At 31.4% G+C, this 27,892-nt stretch overlaps 1 protein-coding gene across 7 annotated transcripts; it reads right to left on the minus strand.

Annotated features, from left to right (window-relative positions):
• Nucleotides 1–4,571: 4,571 nt before the first annotated feature.
• Nucleotides 4,572–26,866, minus strand: LOC143082567 (nuclear receptor subfamily 2 group C member 2-like). 7 transcript variants are annotated; one of them, XM_076258351.1, is made up of 13 exons: nt 26,737–26,866; nt 24,599–24,866; nt 23,647–23,754; nt 22,585–22,708; nt 21,168–21,347; nt 20,170–20,306; nt 19,419–19,560; nt 18,772–19,016; nt 14,757–14,922; nt 13,895–14,051; nt 12,937–13,076; nt 11,415–11,552; nt 4,572–9,627 (listed from the first exon to the last, which is right to left on the minus strand). In XM_076258351.1, the coding sequence occupies exons 2-13, from the start codon at nt 24,848–24,850 to the stop codon at nt 8,849–8,851; spliced, it is 2,568 nt and encodes an 855-aa protein (XP_076114466.1). In that variant the 5' UTR covers nt 24,851–24,866; nt 26,737–26,866; the 3' UTR covers nt 4,572–8,848. The 7 variants fall into 7 exon arrangements, with proteins under 7 accessions (XP_076114466.1, XP_076114432.1, XP_076114448.1 ...); XM_076258317.1 differs by having other exon boundaries at nt 23,593–23,754; XM_076258333.1 differs by having other exon boundaries at nt 24,584–24,866.
• Between the last annotated feature and the right edge of the window lie 1,026 nt (nt 26,867–27,892).

Below are 27,892 nucleotides of genomic sequence, written 5' to 3' on the forward strand. Positions count from 1 at the left end.
GAGTAGTATGGGTTTGTTGATCGACATGAATATCAATAATGTGGTCCTTTTTATAAATTTCCTGTTTACAAAACTTTGAATTTTTCGAAAAACTAAGGATTTTCTTATTCCAGACATAGATTACTTTAGACGTATTTGACACAACTTTTTGGAATGTTGGATCCTCAATGCTCTTCAACTTTGTACTTGTTTGGCTCTATAAAGATTTTGATCTGAGCGTCACTGATGAGTCTTATGTAGACGAAACGCGCATCTGGCGTATTAAATTATAATCCCGGTACCTTTGATAACTATATTCAGCATTGATTGAACTTTATCGATGCTTAAGAAAAGACCATTTTTTTAAATCTTTTTAAAACTAAATCATATATAAAAAAAAACCCATAAATAAATATTGCTGTTATGTACAATATAGTCGATCGCCAATGACTATAGTTCCAAGAAATACATCCTTTTTTTGATTATTGTATTTTTATAAATATCCCTTAATCACATTTATAGATTTACCCAGTAATTTACTAGACAGGGACTGGTCATTATAGTAATGTTCTATCAACAGTTCATATGACCGGTATTTGTCAGTATTGACTAGTACTTTCTAATATTTCCCTCGATTAAATGGTATTTTTCACCGGCATTTAAAACAAATCTAATAGCTATATATTATTTTATTTACAGGAAAAGCAAAAGGAGTAACATGAATTACAATAGAAACTACAGTTCCCTATACATTTGAAATCTGAATGTTTTTAATAAAATCCTTTTTGGGATTGATATTAAAATATATATACGTAAAGTCATATAAGTATAATATAAAATGATATTGTATACATGATCATACATAAATATTTATTCGTCATTTGTACCTAAACTTATGTATTTTGGTTCCATCCACAATCCACAGGATACCATTACAAAAAGCGAGTGCACCTGGAGAATCCAATCCGTGGTCAGCAAAGTAAACACTTTTTACATATTTCATATTGTCAATTAGTAAGACGGAATGATGATTTTGATCAGAAACAAGAATCTTACCACTCGGTTCAAAACATAACCCATGGCAAAAGAATTGTTTAGAAGCAGTCATGCCGACGGCCCCAGTAAATGCTTTATCTGTATCAAGCTTCTTTGTCTTTAAATCTATTCTAGCAATAATTCCTCTGTGTTGCAAATAATAATTATTATGGAAAAGTATATAGAAATCAGAATTATTTCTTACAATCATTTCAATACCTGTTGCATTTTTATCGTATTGAAAGTTAAACTCAGCGTTTACAACTCCATGATTGTCTAGTTGTAAAACTTCTCTTTTTCTATGTGGTTTATTTACACCGACGTTTCCACTATAATCTAACAACACTATCACATTATTATCAGGTGTAACATAAATACATTGTGGAATGTTTGAACCTGGGTGTGCAAAATTTGATATTCTTTTACCAAAAAGTCTTTTAATGTAGTTTGTCTTTCTTTGCAACAGCAATATGCTTCCATCTCCCAAAATGGTCATATCGTCGACCCTCTCTGTATACATAGTATCTTTTAATATACAGTTTTTTAATTTGCATAGTTTGTTATCACAAATAATCCATGCATCTTCATCAGAAATTGGAATAATTTTACTCACAGGTTTCTTTACAGAGGCGTTAAGTTCAATAGTTATTGGGTATTCATTCCGAACCTCATCCGAGGAAGATTCTTCATGAGTGTCACTTGTGTTCGTTTGCTTTAAAGGGGTTCTTTCTGTATTCAGATCGCTGTATATTCCTTGTGAGATAACTTCAGACAGTTCGTTCGAAGTAGCAACCTTTTCACCAATTTCTATAAATCCGATAATAATTTCTCTATTATTAATGTCGTTTGTAGGAACAAACCTAGGTTTCATATCCTTTTTAATTTTCACCATTGTTTCTAAACTATTGATAGATTTCTTAATATTTGAATATAGTTCAACTTGCTCCGTCCATTCCAAATCATCTATGCCATTTCCTGATTTTCTTATTTCTGCAATTCTAGTTTCAGTTTCGATTACAGTTTCAACGATAGCTTGAGCCGTCTGTCTGTATGTCGCATATTTAGTCTGCAAAATTTCAGTTAGATCTTTAGTTTGGCTCTCAATTTTATCCTTTTCCGATTCGGAACTTTTTTCAATCTGTTTACAAACTTGCTTTTCATCTGTGTCAGAATCTGACAATTCGTTTGAAACGAAGTTTTTAGCTTCTTTAATTTTATCTGTGATATTTTCATCGTCCGTAGTAAGAATTCGACTCAGTTGTCCATGAATCACTTCCTTTGCGTCAAATAAATGTTTCATTTCATGCTTTTGGTGACTCTCGATCAAGCAATGTACACATATAACTTCTTCACATTTACAGCAAAAGAGATTTAGGATTTCAGTTGTATGTTGTCCACAGTGAATGAAAGGTTCCGCCATTTTAAATGATTTAAAAATAGAATATATTTAAAAAATAAGTACAAATACGGGCTTATGATAAAGTGTTATCACATTGAAACCACTCATCAAATTGTTTACATCATGCAAACATTTTTTTTATTTATTTCTCCTTTGTTCACTTAAAGTTTCATGCTTATGACTATATCTGTGTAATTTTGTAAAAATAGAAAAATTACTTTAGAGGGTTATTCTATTCAAATATCCTTTATTGTTTCATCCTATGATTTTGATAAATACTTAATGTAAGATGTTAACACTTCACTAATGATGATTGTCAAGAAAACTATATTAAAGAATTCTCAAAAACAATGGCAGCGTTCACATAAATATAGAAAATTGAATATTTTAATCAACAAAATAAAATTAAAAAAAAATATATGTATCATATACCCAAGCACCTGTGGCATCGATGATTCTTTTTGTCGATCTACGTTTATTAATATACCGGTATATTCTACAGACGCACAGCAAGTTTATGAAGTGTTATTTTCATTCATAGCTGGTTGGTACCACTGCTAGTGGACTATAAGCCTCTGAAAGTATCATCATTTCAGTAGTCAGTATTCTAATGTGCTAATACCTCTGACGCAATTGAAGTCATTACCGGTTATTGATGGGTGCTCCTCAATCTCTTATATTCAATATTGTGTCTAGAATATATTTGTTTGTCTTTTGTCAAAAATGTAATTCCACTATCGGATTAGAAATATTGAGTATATTTTCTCGTAAACAGTGTTATTACTACAAAATATACGAATCTAAAATGTGCTATTTCTTACATATTTGTTTGTTTTTATAGTGAATACTATTATAACACAATGTTGACATCTGTACTGCTATTTTTTTTTTACATTTTTACCTATTATGTCTGTTAGTTTTGTTCACACATCGTTGTCAATAAAATGGAATTTGATGCGACTGTCATACAAGAGGTTTGTAAAACCAGGATTAATCTACCATTTCTACATAAGAAAATACATGTACCAAGTCAGGAATATGACAGCTGTTATTCATTCGTTTGATGTGTTTGAGCTTTTGATTTTGTCAATTTATTTGGGACTTTCCTTTTTGAATTTTCCTTGGAGTTCAGGATTTTCGTGATTTGACTTTTCACATTGTCTAAATTCATTTTGGTCTAAAAGGTCATTTTGATCTTAAATAGTTCTGAAAAGTCTGACATTTTGGTTTTATTGAACCCTTCATTGATAATTACCTTTTAAGAGAATTTAGTGTTTGGGTACAGGTAAATAGCAGCTACTTTATGGCTTGAATACAAATAAACATAGCTGAATTGATTGTATGAGTATTGTCTGATTTACCGCAATGGATAAGTCTGAACTGTAAGTGAAAGACTGAATATAACTCAAGAATATATTGTTCAGTCTTTAAAGAGCTGTTCAGCTCAAAATGACAGCGTTCATTCAATTTGTATTTACTAGTATTAATAGGTTGGAGTGATTTGATGTTGATTGATTGATTGATGGATGTTATGCACAATTGGCTATTTCGTGAATTTTTTGCATAACAACAGGCCACCTTCTGACCACTTAAAGGGGTGTTGCAAAGGTTCTCAAAGTGCAAAGACCATGGCAATCTCTTTAAAGTCACCATTCAGCCCAGACATGTCTGCAAACTTTTACATTCCTCACAGCCCAAAGGACGCCAAAAAGGGTTATACTGTCAGTTGGAAGACTGTAAAAACCGAATTCTATTGCTCAGCCTTGGGGGAGTTTGCAACTGGACATCTGAAAAACCTTAATTGTCGGGAATCATAAGATTTTTCACCGATTTCCCCTGACTTTATAGATGAGCGATTATGAATGACTCACTCATTTACGAACTACTTTACCCAATTTTCAGAAAAGGAAAAAAAAGTTTCACCATCAAAATATTGTTTTAAGAACTTGCAAATAATAATAGTACGTAAAATTGTTTTAAACAAAATATACAAACATCTGTAAATACTTAAAGCTTTAAGAAACTTGATTCCAATAAACATTTGTGGTTATCCTAAAAAATGTGATTTGGATTTTTTTTTAACAAACATAGGTCACTGAGTACACACTCTCTGCTCAGAGTAGCATACCAGGTATAATCCAAAGAAACAAAGTCAATGTTAAAATGTTCTCTTTTTATTTCTGCAGCTTAGACAATAATATACTCTGAAAATTAACAACAAACAGAACAATGGCAAGAATTGCCAGAAAATGCATTAACAGTGAGAAATAGCACATTTCATTCACCTTATACTTGTCTCTCTTTCTTTAACAAAGACAACAATCATATATTCACCTATTGATTTTTTACATTTACCAGTAATAACTTAACCAACATCCCATTCAGTTTTCCTATCTTATTAATAAATACAAATATGTTTTGTGATAATTAATAACTATTATGTGTACACAATTTAGAACCATACAATATTGTAAAGAACTTACTTATTAGCTATTATCATGCCTGCTGAATTTTTTCTTCAACCAAAAAACTATTCAAAATATGTATAATTTCCAATTTCAACTGTTGGTCCCTTACTTTATTTCTTAATTAAATTAAAACAGTGGATTTCTTAAATCTTTCCAAAAGAGTCCGGGAGAAAAATCCTTTCTGATGAATTAATTTGACAGTAGTAAGTTTTGATATAATTTACCATTCAACTATAAAAAAAAATCTGATTCAAGCCCATCTTTCATTCATAAAAATCACTGTCCTCATTCCAGTCATAATTCTCTTTAAAACATAAGCAGCTTATATAACTATTTTTATCACCCATGATTTTACTAAACGTAGATGAGACGATACTGCCCACCATTATGAACAACACTAACAAGTTTTTTTTTGGAAACTGTAAAGTATTTCCTCAATTTCTCAATTTAATATTAAATTTCTTTCAATCATCAAAATATTCATCCTAATTATCTAAAACTTTCAAAGTTATCTTTCCAATCAGCGGAAACCCAAAATAACCCAGGACTTCTATTTCTTTTTAAACAGAGTTAAAACTAAAAGATGTTTAGAACCATTCCTATATTGTGTAAATTAATTTTCCAAAGTGGCTAATATTTGAAAAATATTAAGTATCAATGGAAAATATTAAATAAACCATTATCTAATTGTTAAATACATTATATGATGTTTCAATAAACTATGGATTTGTAAGCTATTAAAGGAAAGTCTAAGACCTTTAAACAAAGGAAAAATTTGACCCCCATCACTTTATGTTTTGGATTTTACATTGAACATAAAACAACAAACTTAATAACACCATGTACTGATATGGTGATAAAAACATTTAAATATACAACACAACAAACTGAAATTCAAAAAAATTCTCAAAACAAAATATTCCATAAAACATTGTGAGTTCACTCTCCCACCTCTGAGAGGCATCTATTTTTGTTTTATTGTCTTTTTTTTTAAATACTGGAATTACAAATAAAACTTTTAAGACAGTTTTGCTTTATTTTTTATCTGTCCCTTATATATTTTTGTTTGTCTGTGAAACGGTTTAAATAAATCAGTTTTTGTCACAATGTATATCATAATTTGTCAGATATTCTTTTCCAATGAAGATGTTTATCTATTATGGTTATAAGTTCAAAAATGTGTTGGTCAAAAATCAATTTTTGTGTTTGTAATATCACCATGGGTGAGAGATACAGAATTCAGCTGGTTTAAATAGTAATGAAAAAAAAAACACCTGATTTTACGTTCAGCTTTTGTCAAAGGATGTTTGTCATTCAGATTTTTAACCTAACAAAAATTATGGCATTTCAGTAATTTTACAAACTCCTTGAGAATTTTCAGTAGCAATTCATAATCACAAAAAAATGCTGATGAATCCCTTCATTTCTTTTAATTTTTTACATAGAAATATCTAGCTTACACATTTGGCAAACAGTTGCTAATTCTTGTTATTCTATCAATACTTTTCTTACATTCTATCATTGAAAATTCTTTTATTTCTCTAGCAAAATTGTGTTTCATTACAAATTCAAGCATACAGGCTTATCTTTATTTTTTTTTAAATTTGATGTGGTTGTTTATTTTCTCACCTAAATATTCAAGTTTAGAAAATGTTATGATAACTGTAAACAACATCCCTAGTTGTTTGACAATGGAGAAGTACAAAAATGAAAAATATTTCAGTGTCAGCCAAGATCCTTCAGCAAAACTAAAGAAAATTTGAACCCCTTAAATTCACCCACACTGTTTCTCAAATGAAACAAACAAAGGTACATTCAGGGAACACAATATGAAAACATGTAATCATATAATGAAATAAGCTGTTGGTACAATAAGCAAATTGCATTATACAGCAAGCAAAATATTCTGTTACACAGAAAACTTACAAAAGCTAAAAAATACCATATTATAATATTCTCCTCATTTAATGAGTAATGATTCATTTTATACAAAAACAATGATCTTTCATTATGAAGTAAAAAATATCTTATTGCAGCATAAAAAAAAAAATATTTTGATTTCCTTTCATCACAATTTTTAACTCTATGAACAGTCTACACTAATTTTGAGAACACCATTGAATTTTTTTTATATGTGTGTGTGTGTGTGTAGATGTACTTTTTGATATATCTTTTCGTGATAAGATCAATCAAAATTTTCTATTTTTTCTGTTATGCTTGTAAAACTTCATTAACCTTTCTACATTATTCCATAATTGTATTAAATTCTAAACTTTGGGCCTTAAACTAATCTATTCATTAAATGCTTTAATAAATTTATCTACTTAAATAGAAAATTTATGAAAATGTTATTTTAAAAATTCTGAAGCAAGAACATTTTACAAAATGTTCCTTCCTTTCAATTTTATGCCACATTATCATATAGTCAAGAGGGAACAATTAGGTCATCTTGTTCTTAAAACAAATAATGTGGTTTCAATGGTATCTTTAAACAAAGTGTATTCCTCTCAAAATTAAAAAGGACACTATTACAATAACCTTTACTAAACAGTATTTCATAAAATAAATGATTCCTGAAGCAAAACAAGATTGTAAAGGATAATATCAATGAAATATTTATTTTACTATAGACATTTATAGAACAACAAACAATTTTTTTTTTACTGGCATTCTAATAATACAAAAATAGAAGGGAGATTGAAAGGCACTACCATACAATTAGGATTTTTATTTATTATCAAATTCCATTCAATAAAAGTTTCAAAGCATTTGGTTGAGGCAAACTAAAGTAAGATAATGGAAACGAAAAATTCAGCAATTTTTCAATTTGGTAAAGGGCCATAACTCTAAACCAGTAAAAGTAACTATACAATAATTCAAACTGGATCTGTGTTTTTTGGTTAGGAGCATTGTGTAAAAGTTAAATAACATTTGTTTAGGGCAAACTCAAGAAAGAGAAAATAAACGTAAAATTCAGCTATTTTTCCATTTGTCAAGGGGCACAACTTAAGAACAGTATAAATGACACCACCGAAATTCAAACCTGATCTATGTTTAGTGGTAATAAGCATTGTGTATAAGATTCAAAACATTGATTTAGACAAACTGAAGTTAGAGAAAGGAAACCAATTGTGGACGTACAGGACGTACATATTTACAGATGAACAAGGGTAAAACTTAATGTCCCCTATGCTACAGTGGGGGCATAAAAAATAAATTGTATGCAAATCATGATTGGTAGACATGGTCCAATATGATATTTTAAATACTAGTGATTTCATATTTGTCTCCATTAAAACCATGTAAAACATGAAAATCATTTGTCCTTTAAATTTTTACCCAACAAGGAGAAGATAGGTTAGGTAAACTCTTTTGCTATTAGATTTGAAAATTAAAAAGTATTATAAATCCATCAAATAACATCCTTCAGAACTTAGCTCTTGGGCTTGAAATATCTTATATTTCACTTAGTTATAAAAACTGGGAAAGTAACCTCAGTCTAATTACAAAAGTATTTTAGGTTGAATGTCAATATTTCTTTCCTTTTAGATGTAGACGGTCCTTTTAACGGACAAACAAATTTAAACATAAAACTTTGCTCAGTGCTCGGAGCACAAAAATCTTGCTCGAAACATGAAATCCAGCATTTTGATTGGTTGATTTTGGAGTACAAGTACAAAAAACTGACTCGAAAGTTTTATGACTTCAAGGCCTGAAATGGATTCATCCATACCATATCTCCTTCTCTCTTTATAATCGTCTAATCATGTTAATAGTCATTAAACATTTGACACTGTATATAGAAAATATAACACCCTTATGACAGAAGAGTAGCTTCAGATGATTTTATATTAAAATGTGACACTTATCACTATAAAAAATGCTTGGATTTGACAAAGGAAACATAAAATAACAAAAAATAGACATAAAAATGAAAACAATATATAAATCTCATATCTTTAACAATTTAATTCTGTGAAGAACCATTTGATGAAACAGAAATGGATGAATGTGGCACTGGTTGAAGGGTTGCCATGGTTTCAGCAGCCAAGGCAACAGGTACCCCTAGCAACACAGCAGCATGGGAGCCAATGGCAGCTTCCACACTCTGCGCCAGTTCAGATCGAGCACTATCCATATTAGAAGCTTGTGTAATTTCAACATATTGTTGTTGTGATGGGAACTGATTCTGTGTATGCTCATTGTTTTGAGACAAAGAAGTATCCACATAAAACGACTGTGGAGCCTCAATGTTATGTCCAGCTGATGTAACCAGCTGATTTAATGAAGTGGCTATACTTTTGTCAGATAAGGCATGCGAAGTATCCACATAAAAACCTTGACGAGATTCTGTCTGTTCCGTAGAAGTCTGAGAGTTTAATTTCGATGATGCTGGTCGGGTTAGCACTGAAGACACAATTGGCTCAGCCATTGTCACGTTTCCATCATTCGACATTGCAGATCCTAACAGACCCTGTCCTGCCATTTGTGAATTATATTCTGCAGTTTCCATCCTAAGAATATATGGTATAATGCTGTCGATCTGGACATTACCAATCAGACCAGCAAAGAACAGTTCCTCCATGATACTAGGAGTCATTCCGTGTAAAGGAGGAAGTCTCAGTAGTAGTTTAGGAAGTCTGTCGGGATTTGAAGGATGTGTCCGTTCCACATGTTGTCTTAATTCCTGTTGAATCATATCCTGGATTTTTTCTATTTGTGGAGCATTCAGTAATGAAGGATTATCTGAAATACATGTACTACGTTAAATAACAGTTCAAATATCTAATATTTGGTTAGACATCTTTCCACAAACAGTGGTTGTTGCTGCTGGTTACTGACATATAATATTTCTTTTTCAACATAAATCAAGACATTTCTTTTCCTCCTTTGTCTTATATTTGCCATTTCTTCTCCTTTAAATTGCTTAACATTTGTCATTGAAGGCCATAGTGTGACCTTTAGTTGCTTACTTCTAGGCTATTTGATCTCTAGTGGTGAGTTCTCATTGACCATCAAACCACATCTTCTAATTTTTGCATTTAAGACTTCCCCTAGAGCAAATGATAGGCTTCATAGCAATCTTGCAGTGAGATGTGAGATTTAGGTTTGTATCAAAGGTCTCACTACTACTTTACACGATAAAGATGCAGTGTTCCCTTAACTTGATTTTTTTCAAATTCTGTTGACATTTCATTTTAATTTCCATTTCAATTGCTTTTAATTCATTTGAATTCACAATTCTATCCCTGTACTTACTTTGGATGTAGATAGATGAATATAAAATTAATAGTGTGTATAAATTTACGTTTTAAAAGATTATATATAGTTTAATCAGTAATTTAAAAAAATAACAAGAGGCTGTCACAACGACAGCAAACCGGATTTATTAACATTTATTTGTGTCCTGGCAATATCACAAGAACCATTACTGATGAATGGTGAAAGTGAAAATCGTCAATATCAAATTTGACCTCCATTTTGTCATCAGTATCAACATATTAAAATTTGAAAAGCTTAGATTGAATGGTTCATGAGTAAATGCAACAACCTGAATGGAAACGCCATTTTACGATCTTTCAAGAACCATAACTCCTGAACGGTAAAAGTCAAAATCGTCATTATTGAACTTGACCTCTATTTTGTCATCCGTAACAACATATTAAAATTTCAAAAGCTTTGGTTGAATGGTTCATGAGAAAATGCACGGACACGACGGGAAACACCATTTTTCAATCTTTCAAGAACCATAACTCCTGAACGGTAAAAGTCAAAATCGTCATTATTGAACTTGACCTCCATTTTGTCATCAGTAACAGCATATTAAAATTTCGGAAGCTTTGGTAGAACAGTTCATGCATAAATGCACGGACACGACTGGAAACTCCATTTTTCAATCTTTCAAGAACCATAACTCCTGAACGGTAAAAGTCAAATTCGTCATTATTAAACTTGACCTCCATTCTTTCATAAGTAACAACATATTAAAATTTGGGAAGCTTTGGTAGAACAGTTCATGCGTAAATGCATGGACAACTCCATTTTTCAATCTTTCAAGAACCATAACTCCTGAACGGTAAAAGTCAAAATCGCCATTATTGAACTTGACCTTCGAATAGTTGTCAGTAATAACATATTAAAATTTTATAAGCTTTGGTTGAACGGTTCATGAGTTAATGCACGGACAACATTTGATTGCCGCCCGCCCGCCCGCCCGCCCGCCGTACATCCCCAAATCAATAACCGACATTTTTGTCACAAAAATCCGGTTAAAAATTAATTGATAATTAGGAATCAGAAATAATTAATCATTAGAGTCATATTTAATTTTAAGTGGGTATGCAGCAGAACTTTCTAATAAAACACATGAAATACAATTTCAATGGTTGATAAAAAAAATTAATTGACATCTACAATTTTTTTAAATTGAATTCTAAAATATTGGAATGGCTAGAAAAATGTTATAAGAGATAGAGAAACTTGACACGAAAATCAAAGACTTAATATAGAGCCATGTTTTAATATGTATTTACCAGGAGAAAATAGCACTAATGCTTTAAGATAAGCATACTCCTCAGTATCTACATTTAACTGATGCATGGACTGGATATAATTCTGTAACTTTAGTATGTGGTCTATAACTATCTTAATACGCTCCGCTGATGTCTTATCTACAAAGAAAAAAATTAACACATGACTTGAAATTTCTCATGCATTAGCTATATAGATGACCAGTACATATATATTCATGAGACTAGGATGCAGTACATGAGAAATAAATTGAGAAAAGGCTCAAATAATAACTTAAATGTTAAAAAAGTAATGTTGAACGATTACAAGTGATCTATTGACTTGAAAAATCACTGATTCACTACCAAACCTTTATTTAAAGGTTTCTTAAATATGGTGCAAAAACTAAATGCAGTTGTGTATTAATCACAGTCTTTTACTATAAGATTAAAAATGCCAGTCAGAGTGCAGATTATAGAGTACTTGAAAAAAAAACAAACTTGTGTTTTGTTTTTAGCTTTATTATAGTCTTAACAACATAAATGTGATAAATAGATTTATCATTTAATGAATGGCTGTTATTTATTTTGAATTTATTAAACCATAAAATTAATTTTTGACTCTTTACATTGAATAATCCGCGAAGCGGATTATGTTAAATGTGAAGAGTCAAAAATTAATTTTATGGTTCAATAAATTCAAAATAAATTATTGCCATTCATTATAAATAAATTTCTATCAAAAATAAGGCTCAAAGATGTATATTAATACGAATAACAACGTACACATATGTTTGCGTATGAATACACAACATTAGAGTGGGCGTGTCGCCATAAAAATTGATAACATTGAAAATAAAGCTAATTCTTTTAACCAATCAGAAGATAGTAAATACACCAAATTTATTTATTAAACAGCATTTTACTGTTAGGTATAAATCATGCATAAAAAGAAAACTATTGTCAGGTAAATCAAAGATGCTTATTTCTATACTGTGGATTCAGTTATTTTTGTGGATTAAGGAAAACTTACATGTTTGTGGATATTTGATTTCGTGGTTTTGCCTAAGTATACATACACGCCTATAGAAAATTTGTCATTCGTTAAACATTTAATTTAGTGGTTCACCTTTACCAATGAAATCCACGAAAAATTGCTATCCAACGAATAATAATGAATCCACAGTATTATATTATTAAAAGCAATTATGAGAGGAATGATCTCATTTTGGAATAATCATCATTGTGAAACATTTGATTCTAATCAGTTACCACTTTCCAAGAAAGGGAATTTATAAATCTATATTGAAATTGAAATTCATAAGAAATTGTAAAAGAACTGGTTCCCATTTTGGAATAAACATACTAAGACCCACTTGACATTTCTCATGCAATGAAGTTACCAATTCAATCAGGAATGCAAAAAAGACATTTCTATGAAAGATCTGATTCATTCACAGTAATCACATGAACCCATCTTGGTGCATACATGGACATTTGTTTTTTTATTAACTCGTTTTACATTTGTCATTTAGAAGCCTTTTACCTTGATGCAAAGCTGTTTGAAGATGATTTAAAATAGCCATTAATATGGTCGGCAGAGACATGGTCTGTGAACACTGTGCTAAACCAAGTGTGAACAACTCACTCCAGCACGACTTTACCAAAACAGTCTGTATATCCTGACTACAAAACAGAATTAAAATAATATATAATTGATATGTATGTGCTACTGGCACATTTTTCTTCCATACTTTTCATCAGGCAAGCTGAAGACTAAAAATATTCAATTGATTAAAATAATTTTACAGAGCATTCAATACTTCAGAATCTAAGGAGGAAGCTACTTCTCTTTTTTATATGAGAGATGTGACAGACTTGGTCATAATAAAAGACAATAAGTGGTTGTGTTGAGTTGAACCATTCTGTTTTTCTTCTCAAGGAAATTTGATGTTGATGGCAGATCTTTTATTCGTTTGTTTTTTTCTAATATTGGAATCAATAAGTGCTTACAGCGGATTCCATTGAGTGTGTAGCGAAAAGGTAATATCTTTGGCTAGCTTGCTTGTTAGCAGAACCGTGAAGTCATTATTGGTTCAGGTATACTACCCTCCATTCAAAGTAGCATAGTCCAACAGACGGATAGATTGGTTTTCTGTCGGACTAGTCTATTCTTAAAGTAGGGTTATTTACCTTACCTAACAATGGAATCTGCTGTAATATATATATATTGTGTGGACACAGCAGGTTTTATTTACCCTTGTTGGGCTCATTTCCTAATTTTGACAGAGTTTATGTTGCTCAATAACTTCAGTTTTCTATCGAGGATTTTGTGATCTGATTTCTTTTTTTTTCTTTAAAACTTATATTGTTGTTTTTCATATTTTTCATTTATTGTTTTTTCATGTTTTTATTTAGAAATATGAATTATTCCACATCCGACAGAAATTAATTATTTCTTTACATTCCAAATCAATTCACTCATCAAGATACACAAGCCTCACCTTAAAGCCTGAAAAGCCTGTATAGATCTTGTCCAATGCATTGATAAAAACAACAACCGAGAAGCACTTTCACAAATATAATGTACATTTAAATAAGCAGGCATTGGAGAAGGTGTGGTCAAATTAAACTGGAAATTGGATGATGACAGAATTGGACCTGAAAAATATTAAAATCAATAATGAATATAAATAAACAAGGAATGAGTCCATGGGACACAGATGATGTCAACACTTGCAGATAATGTTATAAAGGAATGTACATGAAGAACTGTAATAATAACATTACCCAAATTAGTACTTGATCAGAGTTTTGTGGTAATAATCATTGTGTATACATTTTATAACATTTAGTTCAAGGAAATTAAGTTAGAGAACCTAAGCAAAAAATCCAGCAATTTTCTATTTGTAAAGGGGCATAACAGTAAAAGTGATAGCACCAAAGTTCAACCTTAATCTGTGTTTTGTGGTTATAAGATAGATAGATAGTTTATTCTCATAAAACCATGCAAGTACAAAGGTTACAGAGAAGTTTAAAAAATAATATACATAAAAAATAAAAAATGCATTAAAAATGCATAAAATTCAAAATTTCTAATTTAAGCATTGTGCAAAAGTTTCGTAAAAAATTGATTGATGCAAAATAAAGTTGGAGAACGGAAAGGGAAAATTCATCAATATTTCCATTTGTGAATGGTATATTAAATCTGGAATGGCAAAAGTGACACCAACAAAATTAAACTTGGTCTGTATTTTAAGTTAAGCATTGTGTATAAGTTTCATAATAAGTTTGATAATGTCAATGTATACACTTAAGGCATATTTCTCTTCAAGCACTTCTCTAAGTCATTAAAAGTAATGTTACCCTCTATTTCTACATAATCTCTGTTGTAATCAGCAGTCATAGCAGACGTATCCATACTCAATGATGATTGGTCCAAACTTGATGAAGACTGGTCCAAACTGGATACTGATTGGTCCAAGCTATCATTCACCAAATTAGAATGGTCCATATTCTGTAATGAAAAGTTCTGGAATTAAAAACAATATCTGGGTTAAATTTTTTATTTCATTCAAACCATTGCCAAGAGACACAATACTGTATTCACACCATGAATGTGATAGTTAAAGTGGAATTTACAGAATGGGACATTAAAGAATGATAAAAAAGTTCTCATTTTCATATTAATTAGAACAATTTTTTCACAATTTTAGAAAAAAATATATACTGTAAGAAAAAATAAATTAATTTGGTCCAAAATTAATTAATTAGTTTTTTCTGAATACATTTTAATATTTTCGGAGAGTTCTGTAAAGGTTTTTCAAAAGTTAATTTCAGCTCAAATGGACTATATGACAACAAAACGTAAGGGCTTGACCTTAATTCAATTAAGGCTGGTTGGGAGGCACTTTTTCCCTTTAATACCCCCACCCATACAATTTAAATACAATGTAAAACAAAATTGAGTCCCCAGTACACAGATGCCCAATCCGTACTATCATTTTCTATGTTCAGTGGACTGTGAAAATTGGGGAAAATCTCTAATTTGGCATTAAAATTAGAAAGATCATATCATAAGGAACATGTGTACAAAGTTTCAAGTTGATTGGATTTCAACTTCATCAAAAACTACCTTGACCAAAAACTTTAACCTGAATCAGGAGAGACAGACGGACAAACAGAAGCACAGACCAGAAAAGATAATTCCCAAAAATGGGACATAAAAATTGATGCTTTGTCATTGATAAATGAAAAGTAATATGAACCTGACTTTGCCATTGCTATAGGGTTATTGCAGAAACAAATGTAAACCTTATGCTAAGGGATAATATTTACTAATAGTTATGGAATAACCCGTTAATTGTATAGCAAAGCTGGAAAAATAAACTGAAAATCTGTCCATGGAACACAGATGATGCCCCTTCTAACATGTAAGGTTATAATGTTATAATATATGCAAGGGACATAACTAGAGAACTGTAAAGGTGATTCTAACCCAATCTAAACTTGTTCTGTGTTTTATATTTAACATTTAAGAATTGAATGCTCTTTTTTGTAAATTTATTGGGGTGTAAAAGCGTTGACTGAAGTACATTTTGTATAAAGCGTGGAAGCGCTTCATACTCAAAATGTGTGCACGGTCAATGCTTTTACAACCCTATAAAGTTACAAAAAAAAGCATACATCTTCTGACATCAGACTCGGACTTCTCTTGAACTGAATTTTAATGTGCGTATTGTTATGCGTTTACTTTTCTACATTGGTTAGAGGTATAGGGGGAGGGTTGAGATCTCACAAACATGTTTAACCCCGCCGCATTTTGCGCCTGTCCCAAGTCAGGAGCCTCTGGCCTTTGTTAGTCTTGTATTATTTTAATTTTAGTTTCTTGTGTACAATTTGGAAATTAGTATGGCGTTCATTATCACTGGACTAGTATATATTTGTTTAGGGGCCAGCTGAGGGACGCCTCCGGGTGCGGGAATTTCTCGCTACATTGAAGACCTGTTGGTGACCCTCTGCTGTTGTTTTTTATTTGGTCGGGTTGTTGTCTCTTTGACACATTCCCTATTTCCATTCTCAATTTTATTCAATACTTATAATTACATTTTTACCTATAGGATCATGAAAACACGCCTTTTATCAAGTTTTTATTTCATTTACCTGTGCACTTTATTGTGGGACCTCGTGTCATCATGAATGAAAAGTTGCATTGTGTAATGCAATTGATTAAGGAATATCATGAGATTGCTAGTTAGCCAATCAGAATAACGTATTATAATGAAACATACATGTAATGTAATTATTATTGTGTATAAGTTTCAATACATTTGTTTGAGGCAAACTAAATTTGAAAAACAGAAATCTTTTTTGGGACAAATGCACAGAAAGACAAGGGTACCACTTAATATCCTTTGCACTTAGAGGTAGAGTCAAACAAATTGTTTAAAACATATTTTTGTCAGTAATAATATTGAGTTTGAGGCTTTACTCGCACTTGTGCGATGTTAATGTTAAGTCCTTTGGGAAATACTACACAACTATAAGATAAAATCATTTCCTGAGTAGCTCCATTAAAAAATTTATATTTTTATGAAACAATATTTATCAAAGATGGCTGAATACTAAAAGACGACACAATTTTATTGCAATCTTTGTTATAAATTTGGAAATATATCATTTAATTTTACCATGAACTGCTTAAAATGAACCTTCCAAAGGCTGCATGTAAGCAAGGCAAAATTTCTTTAAGCAGATAAATAACACCAAAACATGCAGGGTATGGATACTAGCATTGCTCACCCACTAAAATCGGAAAGAAAATTTTGACCAGTAAAAATGAAGCTTTTGTAAATAAACATAACTCACAACATTCCAGTCTGTCAAGATATTCTATTGCGAATCGAAGGAAATTGTGGTTCAATTTTTTTTTCAAATTTAAATAGTGAAAATACTTCATTTACAAATTAATTAAAACTATCCCATAAAGACAAACACATGTCCCTTTATCATGTTAAACAGCAAGAACAGGAATATTTTTGATTATCTTTATATTTATTATACATTGACCTGTCTTAACCTAACTCTAAGGGTGTGTTTGGATATACACCTGAGGCGGCCTATGGTTACCCATAAGTACCTATGGTTTGATATTTTATACACAAAATATCAAACCATAGCTACCTATGGGTAACCATAGGCCGCCTCAGGCGAATATCCAAACACACCCTATAACTGTAAGTCAACTTAATTTCTCAAATACTTGTTTTCATATTTTGCCTATAAACTTTAGCATTTTCTTCCATTGTCGTGCAACTTATACCATGTATACCATCAATTCTTATAAAATTATAACAAAATCTAGCCACTCATATTTAATTAATTTTAAATGCCTTCTATCCCCCCTTACCCAAAAATTTTGATATACATGTAGCACTGAAAATAAAAATAAATAGAAAGATGTGCTTAGAAATCAAAATATTTTCTGTTCTTGCTGCAGTAAACTCATCTTTAAATACTGTGCAGGTTTTTCTCCATGGGATATAATAGCTTTTTCTGAGTAGGTAAACTAAAAATTGAACTGATTTAACAAATAAATAAAAACACATGTTCCAAATAATCTCTAAAAGCCAAATAGCAAAAAAAAGTACAGTAATTATCCACAAGACAACTTGATACTAAATCTATTAACATTTTGTTAGTGGCTTTGCTTAGAATTTTAATGACTATATTTTATAAAAGCATCTAATTAATATAACTCAATTGCTGTATAAATAGAAATGATAACATGAGCATGTGATTGTAATATAACAAATTTTGATTTGAATAAATTTTCAATGATTCAAAATTTAAAATGTTAGCATAATATGTTAACAGTAAACAAAATTCAACTAACGGGTGAAATAGAGGTTAATAAATTATAAAAATGCATGCAATTGAAATGCCATTTGTTCTGTGTGTTCTGTGGTGCATGCTTAATTTTTTATTTAATTAATCAAATGCAAAGTTAATTTCAGATTTTCACCTCAATAGATAGGTTTCAATATGACATCATTTGAGTTATCTCCCTAGGTCCCAGTTGTAGAGGGGTAAATGGCTGATTTTCAAATAGGACCAAACAAATTTGTACAAAAAAGTCTAATACAAGACCCCTAATAGATCTAAGGGATGAATCACACACAGGCCTAAAAGAAATTAAAATTGTCAGAACTTTTTTCTAGTCTAGTGGTCAGTATAATTTGAGCATGCAAACCATCAAATAAGGGAAGTAACTCTTGCTCATATTGTGTTAATCAAAACCTATCTATACAGAATTTAAGTTATCTACTCCAAATCATAACTATTCAACAGAAAAAAATAAAAATAAAAACAACATAATTACCATAGCAGACAACAAATTCTGTATATTTTTAGGTTCACTCTGTGTGAATACCTGACTTGTTTGATTAACAGCTTTAGCCAGAGTGTCAAACGCTTTGGCGACAGAGCTCTGTGCTGGACCAGCAGACGAGCTGATAGGGATCTGTATCTGTGGCTGTTGTTGAGAGAGATTCTGATCTTGATTTTCTTCATTGTTTTTACCCATGGTTGCTAAAGTTGTGACAACATTAGCAAGAGTGCTCAGATCTGCAAAAAATAATATTTTCTGTCATGTTTTGATAGAATGATAGCAAGGGTGCTCAGATCAATAAAAGTTTGTAAGAAATGTAAATGTTTCAAATGGATGAAGAATAAAAGCATGTATGGGTTAGCCATGTTTCAGGAGACAAGTTGTTAATTTAGGATTTTAATGATTTGTCTGTCAGAGTCTGTTGAAATAAATGTATAAGGTTGAAAGTCTATTTTACTAAAATACGAAAATAAAATTACATTGAAAAAAGATAACTGAATATATATTAGGTGCTACTACAACTTAAACTTAAATTTGGCAGTGTCTTATTATCTTTCTGGTTTTTTTGGTGTCCTTATATATTTAAGACAGTTAAGTTAACCATAAAATCTTTTATACTTTATTTATTCTTCCTCTACCTGTATTGGCAGTAGTTGGGACAGCTTGACTTGACCCTAGCAAGACTGTCCCATGTTCTGTCTCAACAATCCTTTCTTGAAGGTTGGCCAGTAAATTTGATGAGGCACTGTTATTCTGTTGCTGTTCTCCTTTGTATTCAAACTGTATGTATAAACAAATTTATATTATTCATGATTAAATTGTAAATATTATTACAATATTCTTTCAGGAAACATTGCATGGGTCCTAAATCAATATAAATTCTATAACTTTGTCTTTTAGTCAATCTTAAGTAACTACTTGGCAATACTGTTTATCCTAAAGTTGATGAAAGCTTAAGTCTTATTTTTGAAAACTCAGTCTCCCTCCAGCATGCTTCATTTGTTAAAAATAAGACGGCTAGTTTTCTGAATTGAATTGTTTCATACTTTTCTTTTCATGCCTTTAATAGCTGACTTTACAGTATTGGTTTTTCTCATTGCTGAAGGCTGTACCATTACTTATAATTGATTACACCCATTTCATCTAAACTTTGGTGGATAGTTGTCTCATTGACAATCATACCACATCTCCTAATTTTTATAAAAATCCCTTTTCATGTGCAGATTAAATTTTCTTTTGTGTGCATTATGGTGAATAAGTAACTTCTCTTTATCATCGCCTCCTTCTGTAGATCCTATTCCTTAAGCATGTTAAGAATGGATTTGATACCAAAAGATGTCTTAGTGTGAACTTAATTAAGGAGTTACAATTTATCACATAAATATTTACCTTAGGACTGAAAACAGGAACAGAGGCTGAATTACTGGTAAAATCTTTACGAATGTAAATCTTCTGTGTAGAGGTGGAAACGGCCATTGGAGGCCTAATATCTTTTTCAGGTGGAGGTTTTCTTTCTTGCTGAACAGCTGTAAATAGAGTAAAGGCCAATCAAATTAGTTTTATAATTTCAGCAGTCAAAACATTGTTATAAATTGTAAACAAAGTAAAGTTAAAAAAAGAGAAAAAGTTATATTGAAACATTGTTTTTTCTTTTATATGTTCAATCCTAAAATATTTAATCCAGGTATAATGTATGCTTTTACCAAATGAGTGAATTTTTCATAGTCATAATTGTGTAATAAAAACCTACAAAAAAACTACAGGCATGTAAAGACAAAACAATCCTTCTAATATTTTGTAGTTGGTCACTGTCCATCTTGTTTGTTTGTTTTGTTTTCCATTGATCATTTAGTAAGTAAATATGGATGGAGTTTTATCATTAGAATTTTCAAATTTTGTTATGTCATGGTCTAACAAAGCTATCTTTTGGACTTGAGTTGCTTATATCCACATCATTCTGTCTCATTGGCATTCTTACTACATCTTCTTATTTCTATATTAACTACAAACTGATGGACACAAACAGCTGGCAGTTTAAAACATTAGCCTGTGTCAAAAAAATTGAACTTCTTGTGCAAACAAATCTAAAATTACTGAATATAATTTTTTCAATATTTCTTTACAATTAAGGGTACACAACTTTTATAGCATTAGAAAGTAAAACAACAAAAACTACTCTGAGCTGTCTGAGGAAAATTCAAAACGGAAAGTACATGTATGTATCCCTTGGCAAAATCAAAAGCTTAAACACTTGAAACGAATGGATAACAACTGTCTCATTCCGAAGTTAGTACCAAAGTTTTCTTATGTAGAAAATAGTGGATTAAACCTGGTTTTATAGCTAGCTTAACCTCTCACTTGTATGGTAGTTGCATAAATATACTAACATTCAGCTCTCATTCCCACAGCTAAGCATTTCTGTAGTCGACAGTACTGACATCTGTTTCTGTGTGGCTTGTTAATTGGGCAATCCTTTCCACCACGACAGGCATACCCAAGTTGTTTACGTATACTTCTCTTAAAGAAACCTTTACATCCTTCACAGCTTATCACACCATAATGTCGTCCTGTGTAAAATATTAATAAAAATCAATACACTGCTAATACTGAGAGCTAATCAATAAGACTTGATTACTAAAAGCAGCATAAAATCCATAAAATTATTACATTCAATCATTTTTTCTTATTCAAAGCAGTTGTAATTTCTTATTTTCAAGTATTCAGGTATTGAAGGAGATAAACATATGACTTGGTTAAAAAGTCACTATTTTTTGTAATCTTATTCTATCCAATTTTGTTGTACTGAAATGAAGCATAATCTACAGTTTAGTAAACTTGTATAATTTGGATAACTTAGATTGGATTGTGTCCCTTTGTATATATATATATATCTGAAAACATAGTGTGTACTGAACTTTATGTAGGTACTTCAAAAACAGAGCATACAAAAAAATAATACCATGACATTTATAAATTCTTATTGACTGTTTATAAATTATATCTTGATTCTTACTTCAAATCATAATGAGGTTTTACCATTTAAATAATACTGGAAGTCATTAAAACAATTACTGTGGATAATAGTTAGTTTGTTGGATATTAGTTTTCATTGATATCATCAGTTCAGGTAAATCACATACTTACATGTTCAACAAAGTATGTATGTCTTAATAAGCTAAGCTTGTTCATATTAGACTTAGTTATGGTTTAATACAGTACATACATAAGTTGTTAGTTATCTGGTTTGAATTTTTTTACATGTCATTTCTGGGCCTTTTATACATGTAGCTGACTGTGCACATATGTCTTTTACTTCATGTACTCATTGTATATATGACCTATGTTGTCTCAATGTGTCATTTGGTCTTGTATTGAGTGTTGTCTCAATGTGTCATTTGGTCTTGTATTGAGTGTTGCCTCAATGTGTTATTTGGTCTTGTATTGAGTGTTGTCTCAATGTGTCATTTGGTCTTGTATTGAGTGTTGCCTCAATGTGTCATTTGGTCTTGTATTGAGTGTTGTCTCAATGTGTCATTTGGTCTTGTATTGAGTGTTGCCTCAATGTGTCATTTGGTCTTGTATTGAGTGTTGTCTCAATGTGTCATTTGGTCTTGTATTGAGTGTTGTCTCACAGCCAGGCAATCATACCATATCTTGAAAATGCAAAATGTTCCTCGATCCACAAAAATTGCTTCTTTAAAATGAAAATAAATGAATCCACTACATTATGTCTATGGTTTGATTTCATGCCATTTATTCAGATGAACTTACAAGTCATAGATCAGTATATAATATCAAACATACCTGAAGCCTTGTCTCCACATACTACACACGGATCAAACTTAGTCTCTATCTTGAGCTGTGTCCTCTGTCTAATCTGAATCTGCTCATCTCTCAGTCTGTCTATTCGTTGGGCATGTTGCAATTCCTGAAAATAAAGATATGTATATTGCCATATATAAATGTATACTAATTATCACTTTAATTACTAAGCTAAACAAAAAACTTTCTATCTATATCTATACAACTCTCAGCCTGTGAATGAGGAACAATATCATAATGATACTTGGAAACCCAATTTTACCTTATTTTGCTGAACAACTACTTAAAACCAATGCATTTAAATGATTTTTGTGCATAAAAAATATTGTGAATAAGTCAAACTTGAATCTTACCATAAGTATACATTACAGCAATTTTCAATGAGTGTGTAGCCAAAGGTAATAGTTTGGTTAGCTTGCTTGTTGGCTGAACCGAGACGTCATTAAATCATGCATACTACCCTCCTTTCGAAGTAGCCTTGTCCAACAAACAGACAGATGGGTTATCTGCTGGACTAGTCTATTCTTTAAGAAAGGTAGTTTGCCTGACCTAACAATGACTTCATGGTTCAGCTAACAAACAAGCTAACCAAAGATATTACCTTTGGCATCACGAAAGAAAGCATGTTTAGTACATTGTACATGTTGTATCGGACACATGTCTAAAAGATAATTAAACACAATATAATTTCTTTTTTTCTTTTCTTAACAAGTTATTTCTGTACGTCAGATGCATATAGCCATTTTGGATTACTTTGAATACTTCTGTTTGAATGGTTTGAATGGTTTTACAATTGTCATTTTTGGGGCTCTTTATAGCTTGCTGTTCGGTGTGAGCCAAAGATCTGAGTTGAAGACCCTACTTCGACCTATAATGGTCTCCTTTTACTTATTGTGACTTGGATAGAGAGTTGTTTCATTGGCACTCATACCAAATCTTCTATCTTATATCTATGTTTTTACATTACATGCTTTTTGGCACTATGAGTACCTTGAGTTTAGCAGCCCAGTCAACATTTGCTGCTGAGAAGCCACCAGTTGGTACCTGTAGAACTTGTGTAGGTAATCCATCCTTCAATTTAGCTGCCAGGTCAGCAGACGACATGATAATTTGTTGTTGTCCACCATTGGTAACTGTTGTTGGTGAACCAATCTGTAAAGAAATATAAAATTTTAGAATAAGAAAAAATAATTTTGGATAAAAAAATCTTCATTATCCTATGATCTTTGTCCATATAATCTGATAATACAAACTTGCCCTTTTTATCTTTAAACTAGACTTGCTAGAGGCCGCAAAGAGCATGAAAACTCTAAAGATAACTTCAAATAGTTAATACTGATGCTACTATGAAAGAATTTGGAGTTCAATGGAAGTGTTAAAACTCACATTCTTTTATTGATGAAGTCTTTAAAAATGTTGGTTCTTCAAAATATGCATTAAATAACATGATTAAGCTCAAGTAACAGTACACATGGTAAATGGGCTTTGTCACAGATTTTAGTAAAATTTTGCATATATGGATAGATGAATTTTAACTGAAAATCTCCAAAATAATGCATTTAGGGATACGAAATAAAAAAGGGTCACCAACATTGTTTTACGGTAAATAACAATCAAAATGGTTCAACAAAATGTGGAAATGATCATAATGTTATCACGTTGAAGGCTGTAATACGTTGATTTTTGAGGTTTTTCACTACAATTCTACAAACAAGGCAATAAATGGATTATTAGACTAAAAATGAAGTCGGTGACCATTTAATTATTCTATATTATTAGAACAGAAATTTACATGTATGTATCAACAGTATATAGTTTTTTAAGAAAAATCTAAGATGTAGAATTAGAGGTTTGATGATTTGAAGAAGATTTCTCGCTGGTGGTATGTGTTTTCTATACAAATATTCACCGATATTGAAAGAAATCAATTCCGTAATTTTTACTTGTGCTTTTTCTCTCTTAAAACATGAACATTACTTGCTTGGTTAGCACTTGCCATTTGTTGAGCTATACTGATTGGTATAGGAAAGGTTCCTGGCTGTATTGTTATGGTCTGCATGTTCCCTGCTTGAAGAGCAGAATTAGCAACAGTTGTAGCTCCAGATAGTGATCCTAATGATGCAGGATTTATCACATGTATAATATTCTCTCCTAGTCCGCCACCTTCCATTGTAAAGAATCGGGCAGGATTAACTGCCCCTGCACCTGGTGACGTCAAGGAAGAATTTCCTTCGTCCTGGGAGGACATTTACATGCATCCACAGCTGAAACAAACAAAAAATGTACACACTCTCATTTCTCTATCATGTATATGTTGATGAATCTATTAAAACAAGAAATTCAAAAGCCTGAAAACTTTCCAGTGATGTGAACAAAGTGTCTACTTTTCACTGACCTCTAAACAGTGCACTAAAATACTTGTCATGTCCAGTAAAATGTGTTTTTAAAGAGTAGAAAAATTAAAGTACAGGAACATGTTCATATTTTCATTTTACAACAATAAAAGGTTCAAATTAACAAGCTTGCACATTACAGAATAAAAAGAAAAGAACAATATCCAGGGCGCATCCAGCCATTTTAAAAAGGGGGGGTTCCAATTACACGTCCCCATTCAAATGCATTGATCGTCAAAAAAAAAGGGGGGTTCCAACCCCCGGAACCCCCTCTGGATCCGCGCCTGATATCTCCTTTTGTGTTGATTTTAAGGATGAGAACACAGAGGGCAATATGACAGCAACCCAAAGACACAAATCATGTTATTAGTACCATTGTTGGATATGGTACATTTATTAAAAATCTTGAGTCTTTACCCCCACTTCATACTACAGAGTATGCTGGACATGAAGGTGTCCTTTGTTCATGTTGTTATGTTTGTGTTGTTGACATGGGTTGCTGTAGCACTGACATGACTGACTGATGTAGTATAAATGCTATACATGTACAACACCTCTAGGTAAATTATTTGGACTACAACACCTCCATTGATTTATGCATCAAGTTTCAAGCATTTTTGGGTTTTTATTTAACACCAGCTGATAACCATGATGTTATTGTAAGCTTAAGAATTTTCGTTATACTTCAGATTCAAATTGACCCTTATATTATTTTTTGTTATTGCAGAAGGCACCAAAATGAACTGTGACATGACTAGTCACTCTTGTCGACTGTAACTGTTGAGATAATATTTATTGAAGACTATTTTATTTGAATTCCAACCAACCTCTTTGACAGTTTACGGAAATATCATTAACAATTTATTTATAATAATAATAATGTATAGTACTTGTAGCATTGTGTTGTTCTCTGAATCCTGAATCTCTTAAAACCATGAAATATTTGCCACTGAACACAATATTTGTTTCTGAACATCAATGACATTCACAATAAACCTCATTGAGAATTATTTAATTATCAATTCAATTAATTTCTTATAACATGTATAAAAGAAAACCCATTTTCTTCAAGACTGCACAGGAAACAAACATGTAAAACTAATAAGCAACTGATTATGACTGTTGCATGCATTGTAATCAATAATGCCAGACAGTTCTCATTTAAATAATATATGCAAATGACCCAATTTTCCAGCCGGTACAGTGCATATGCAAAAGGACAAAGGTCGATGGCTTGTCGAGTGTCTGGCCTATTTTATTAACTCTTACTTTTTCATTTCTTTTACTATAAGATTAAATTAAATAAAATATGAATTGATTAATTAGTATCTTTAAGAGTGATAATTTATAACGGAGAAACTAATGCAATAGCGAAATGAAACCCCTGACCGAGTCAATCGAACGAAACATCGAAAGGTCATGCACTTCCCTCACATGGAACAAACTGAAAGGTTATGTTTACACCGAAAATGACAGTCCGTCTACTGCAGAAACAAAGCTCGACACTACAACAGTTGAAGTTTTAAACGATCCATGTAATTATTAAAATACGTAGACAGGTGTCAATTTCAGAATCCAGCATGTAAAGAAACTTACAAAAAAAATTCGTAGAAAATCTATCAAATGGCGGCTGGCATGGCTTCGCGAACAAAATCTTATTTGTCGGCCACATGTAAGATTTTAAAAACGTTAGGGTTGATGTTTCTGAAAATATATATCACTAGAAATATGGTATACTTACAACTGAAGAATGTAAATTATTTCTTGGCCGGTAAATGTCAACATCAACTTGGAACTCCGTGCCAGACGTATAAAGGTCAAGGGTTGTGACCTACACCTCGCGACGCACCTGAATTCTTCAATTTCATTGGTCCAGCGTGACATCACAAAAGGGCAAGCGCACCTGTTCTTGCGCAGTAAACAGGAAGTGCACTGTTCCACGTTTCCAGTGAAAACATAAACAAGTGATTTTCTTTATGTGAGTAGCATAACAACTCATACAAGATAACAATACCGCGTATATAACACTAAAAAACCTTCTTGCAATACCAATTATTATCAAATAACTAACAGGGATATAAATCTTTAGACTTAACAAATCTATATGGTATATCTAAATAACCCGAAAGTAGAATCTGAAGACTGTAAGACGAGGAAGGACATTAAATCTGGACAGACAACTGTATTTTTCCTTGCCATTGACATATATTTCAACCATTTGAAGTTCACTTAAATTTATCATATAGAAAAACATGTTGTGCAGTTTAAAGTATCGCTTTAAAATAATTTGAAATATGAACCTGCTGCGCAACTATACACCTTATCGCTAATCCCAGCTGTCCCGGCCGCTTGAACTTTTGACGCATATAACAATCACTTTTCCATTGTGGCATCAGATATTTTGTTGTAAGACATCAACATTTTACGGGAACATGTGTGATATCCAGTAATGGCGGACAAATAGCGATAAGGTGTATTGATAAATGAAATTGTTTTTTGCTTCACATCCAGTGGCAAATATTTCATGCATTTTCAGTAGTATTAGTAGTTCACATTATTATGACATCTTGGATGACTTTTTAATTCTATTGCTTTGATCCCTTCCTGCGACAGGGATATACACAAAATCAAATTCAAATAATAATCAAATCAAATAATTTTATTGGTGTAAATTTCTATACATAAATGATACCAGCCGACATTTACAAAATATAAATACAAAAATAAACAAACAAACAAACAAAAAAAACCACACTCAAGTATATTTTCTCAATAATACCCTCATCAAATGGCATGATTAGCTAACATACCAATGACTATTTCAGGACAAAAACAATTAAAATTAACAATTACAATAATAGGAATTTTCTGCAAGATATATATATATTTCTATACTA

This window comes from Mytilus galloprovincialis, chromosome 1 (genome assembly GCF_965363235.1).
Source record: "Mytilus galloprovincialis chromosome 1, xbMytGall1.hap1.1, whole genome shotgun sequence".
In the NCBI taxonomy this organism is placed as follows: domain Eukaryota; kingdom Metazoa; phylum Mollusca; class Bivalvia; order Mytilida; family Mytilidae; genus Mytilus; species Mytilus galloprovincialis.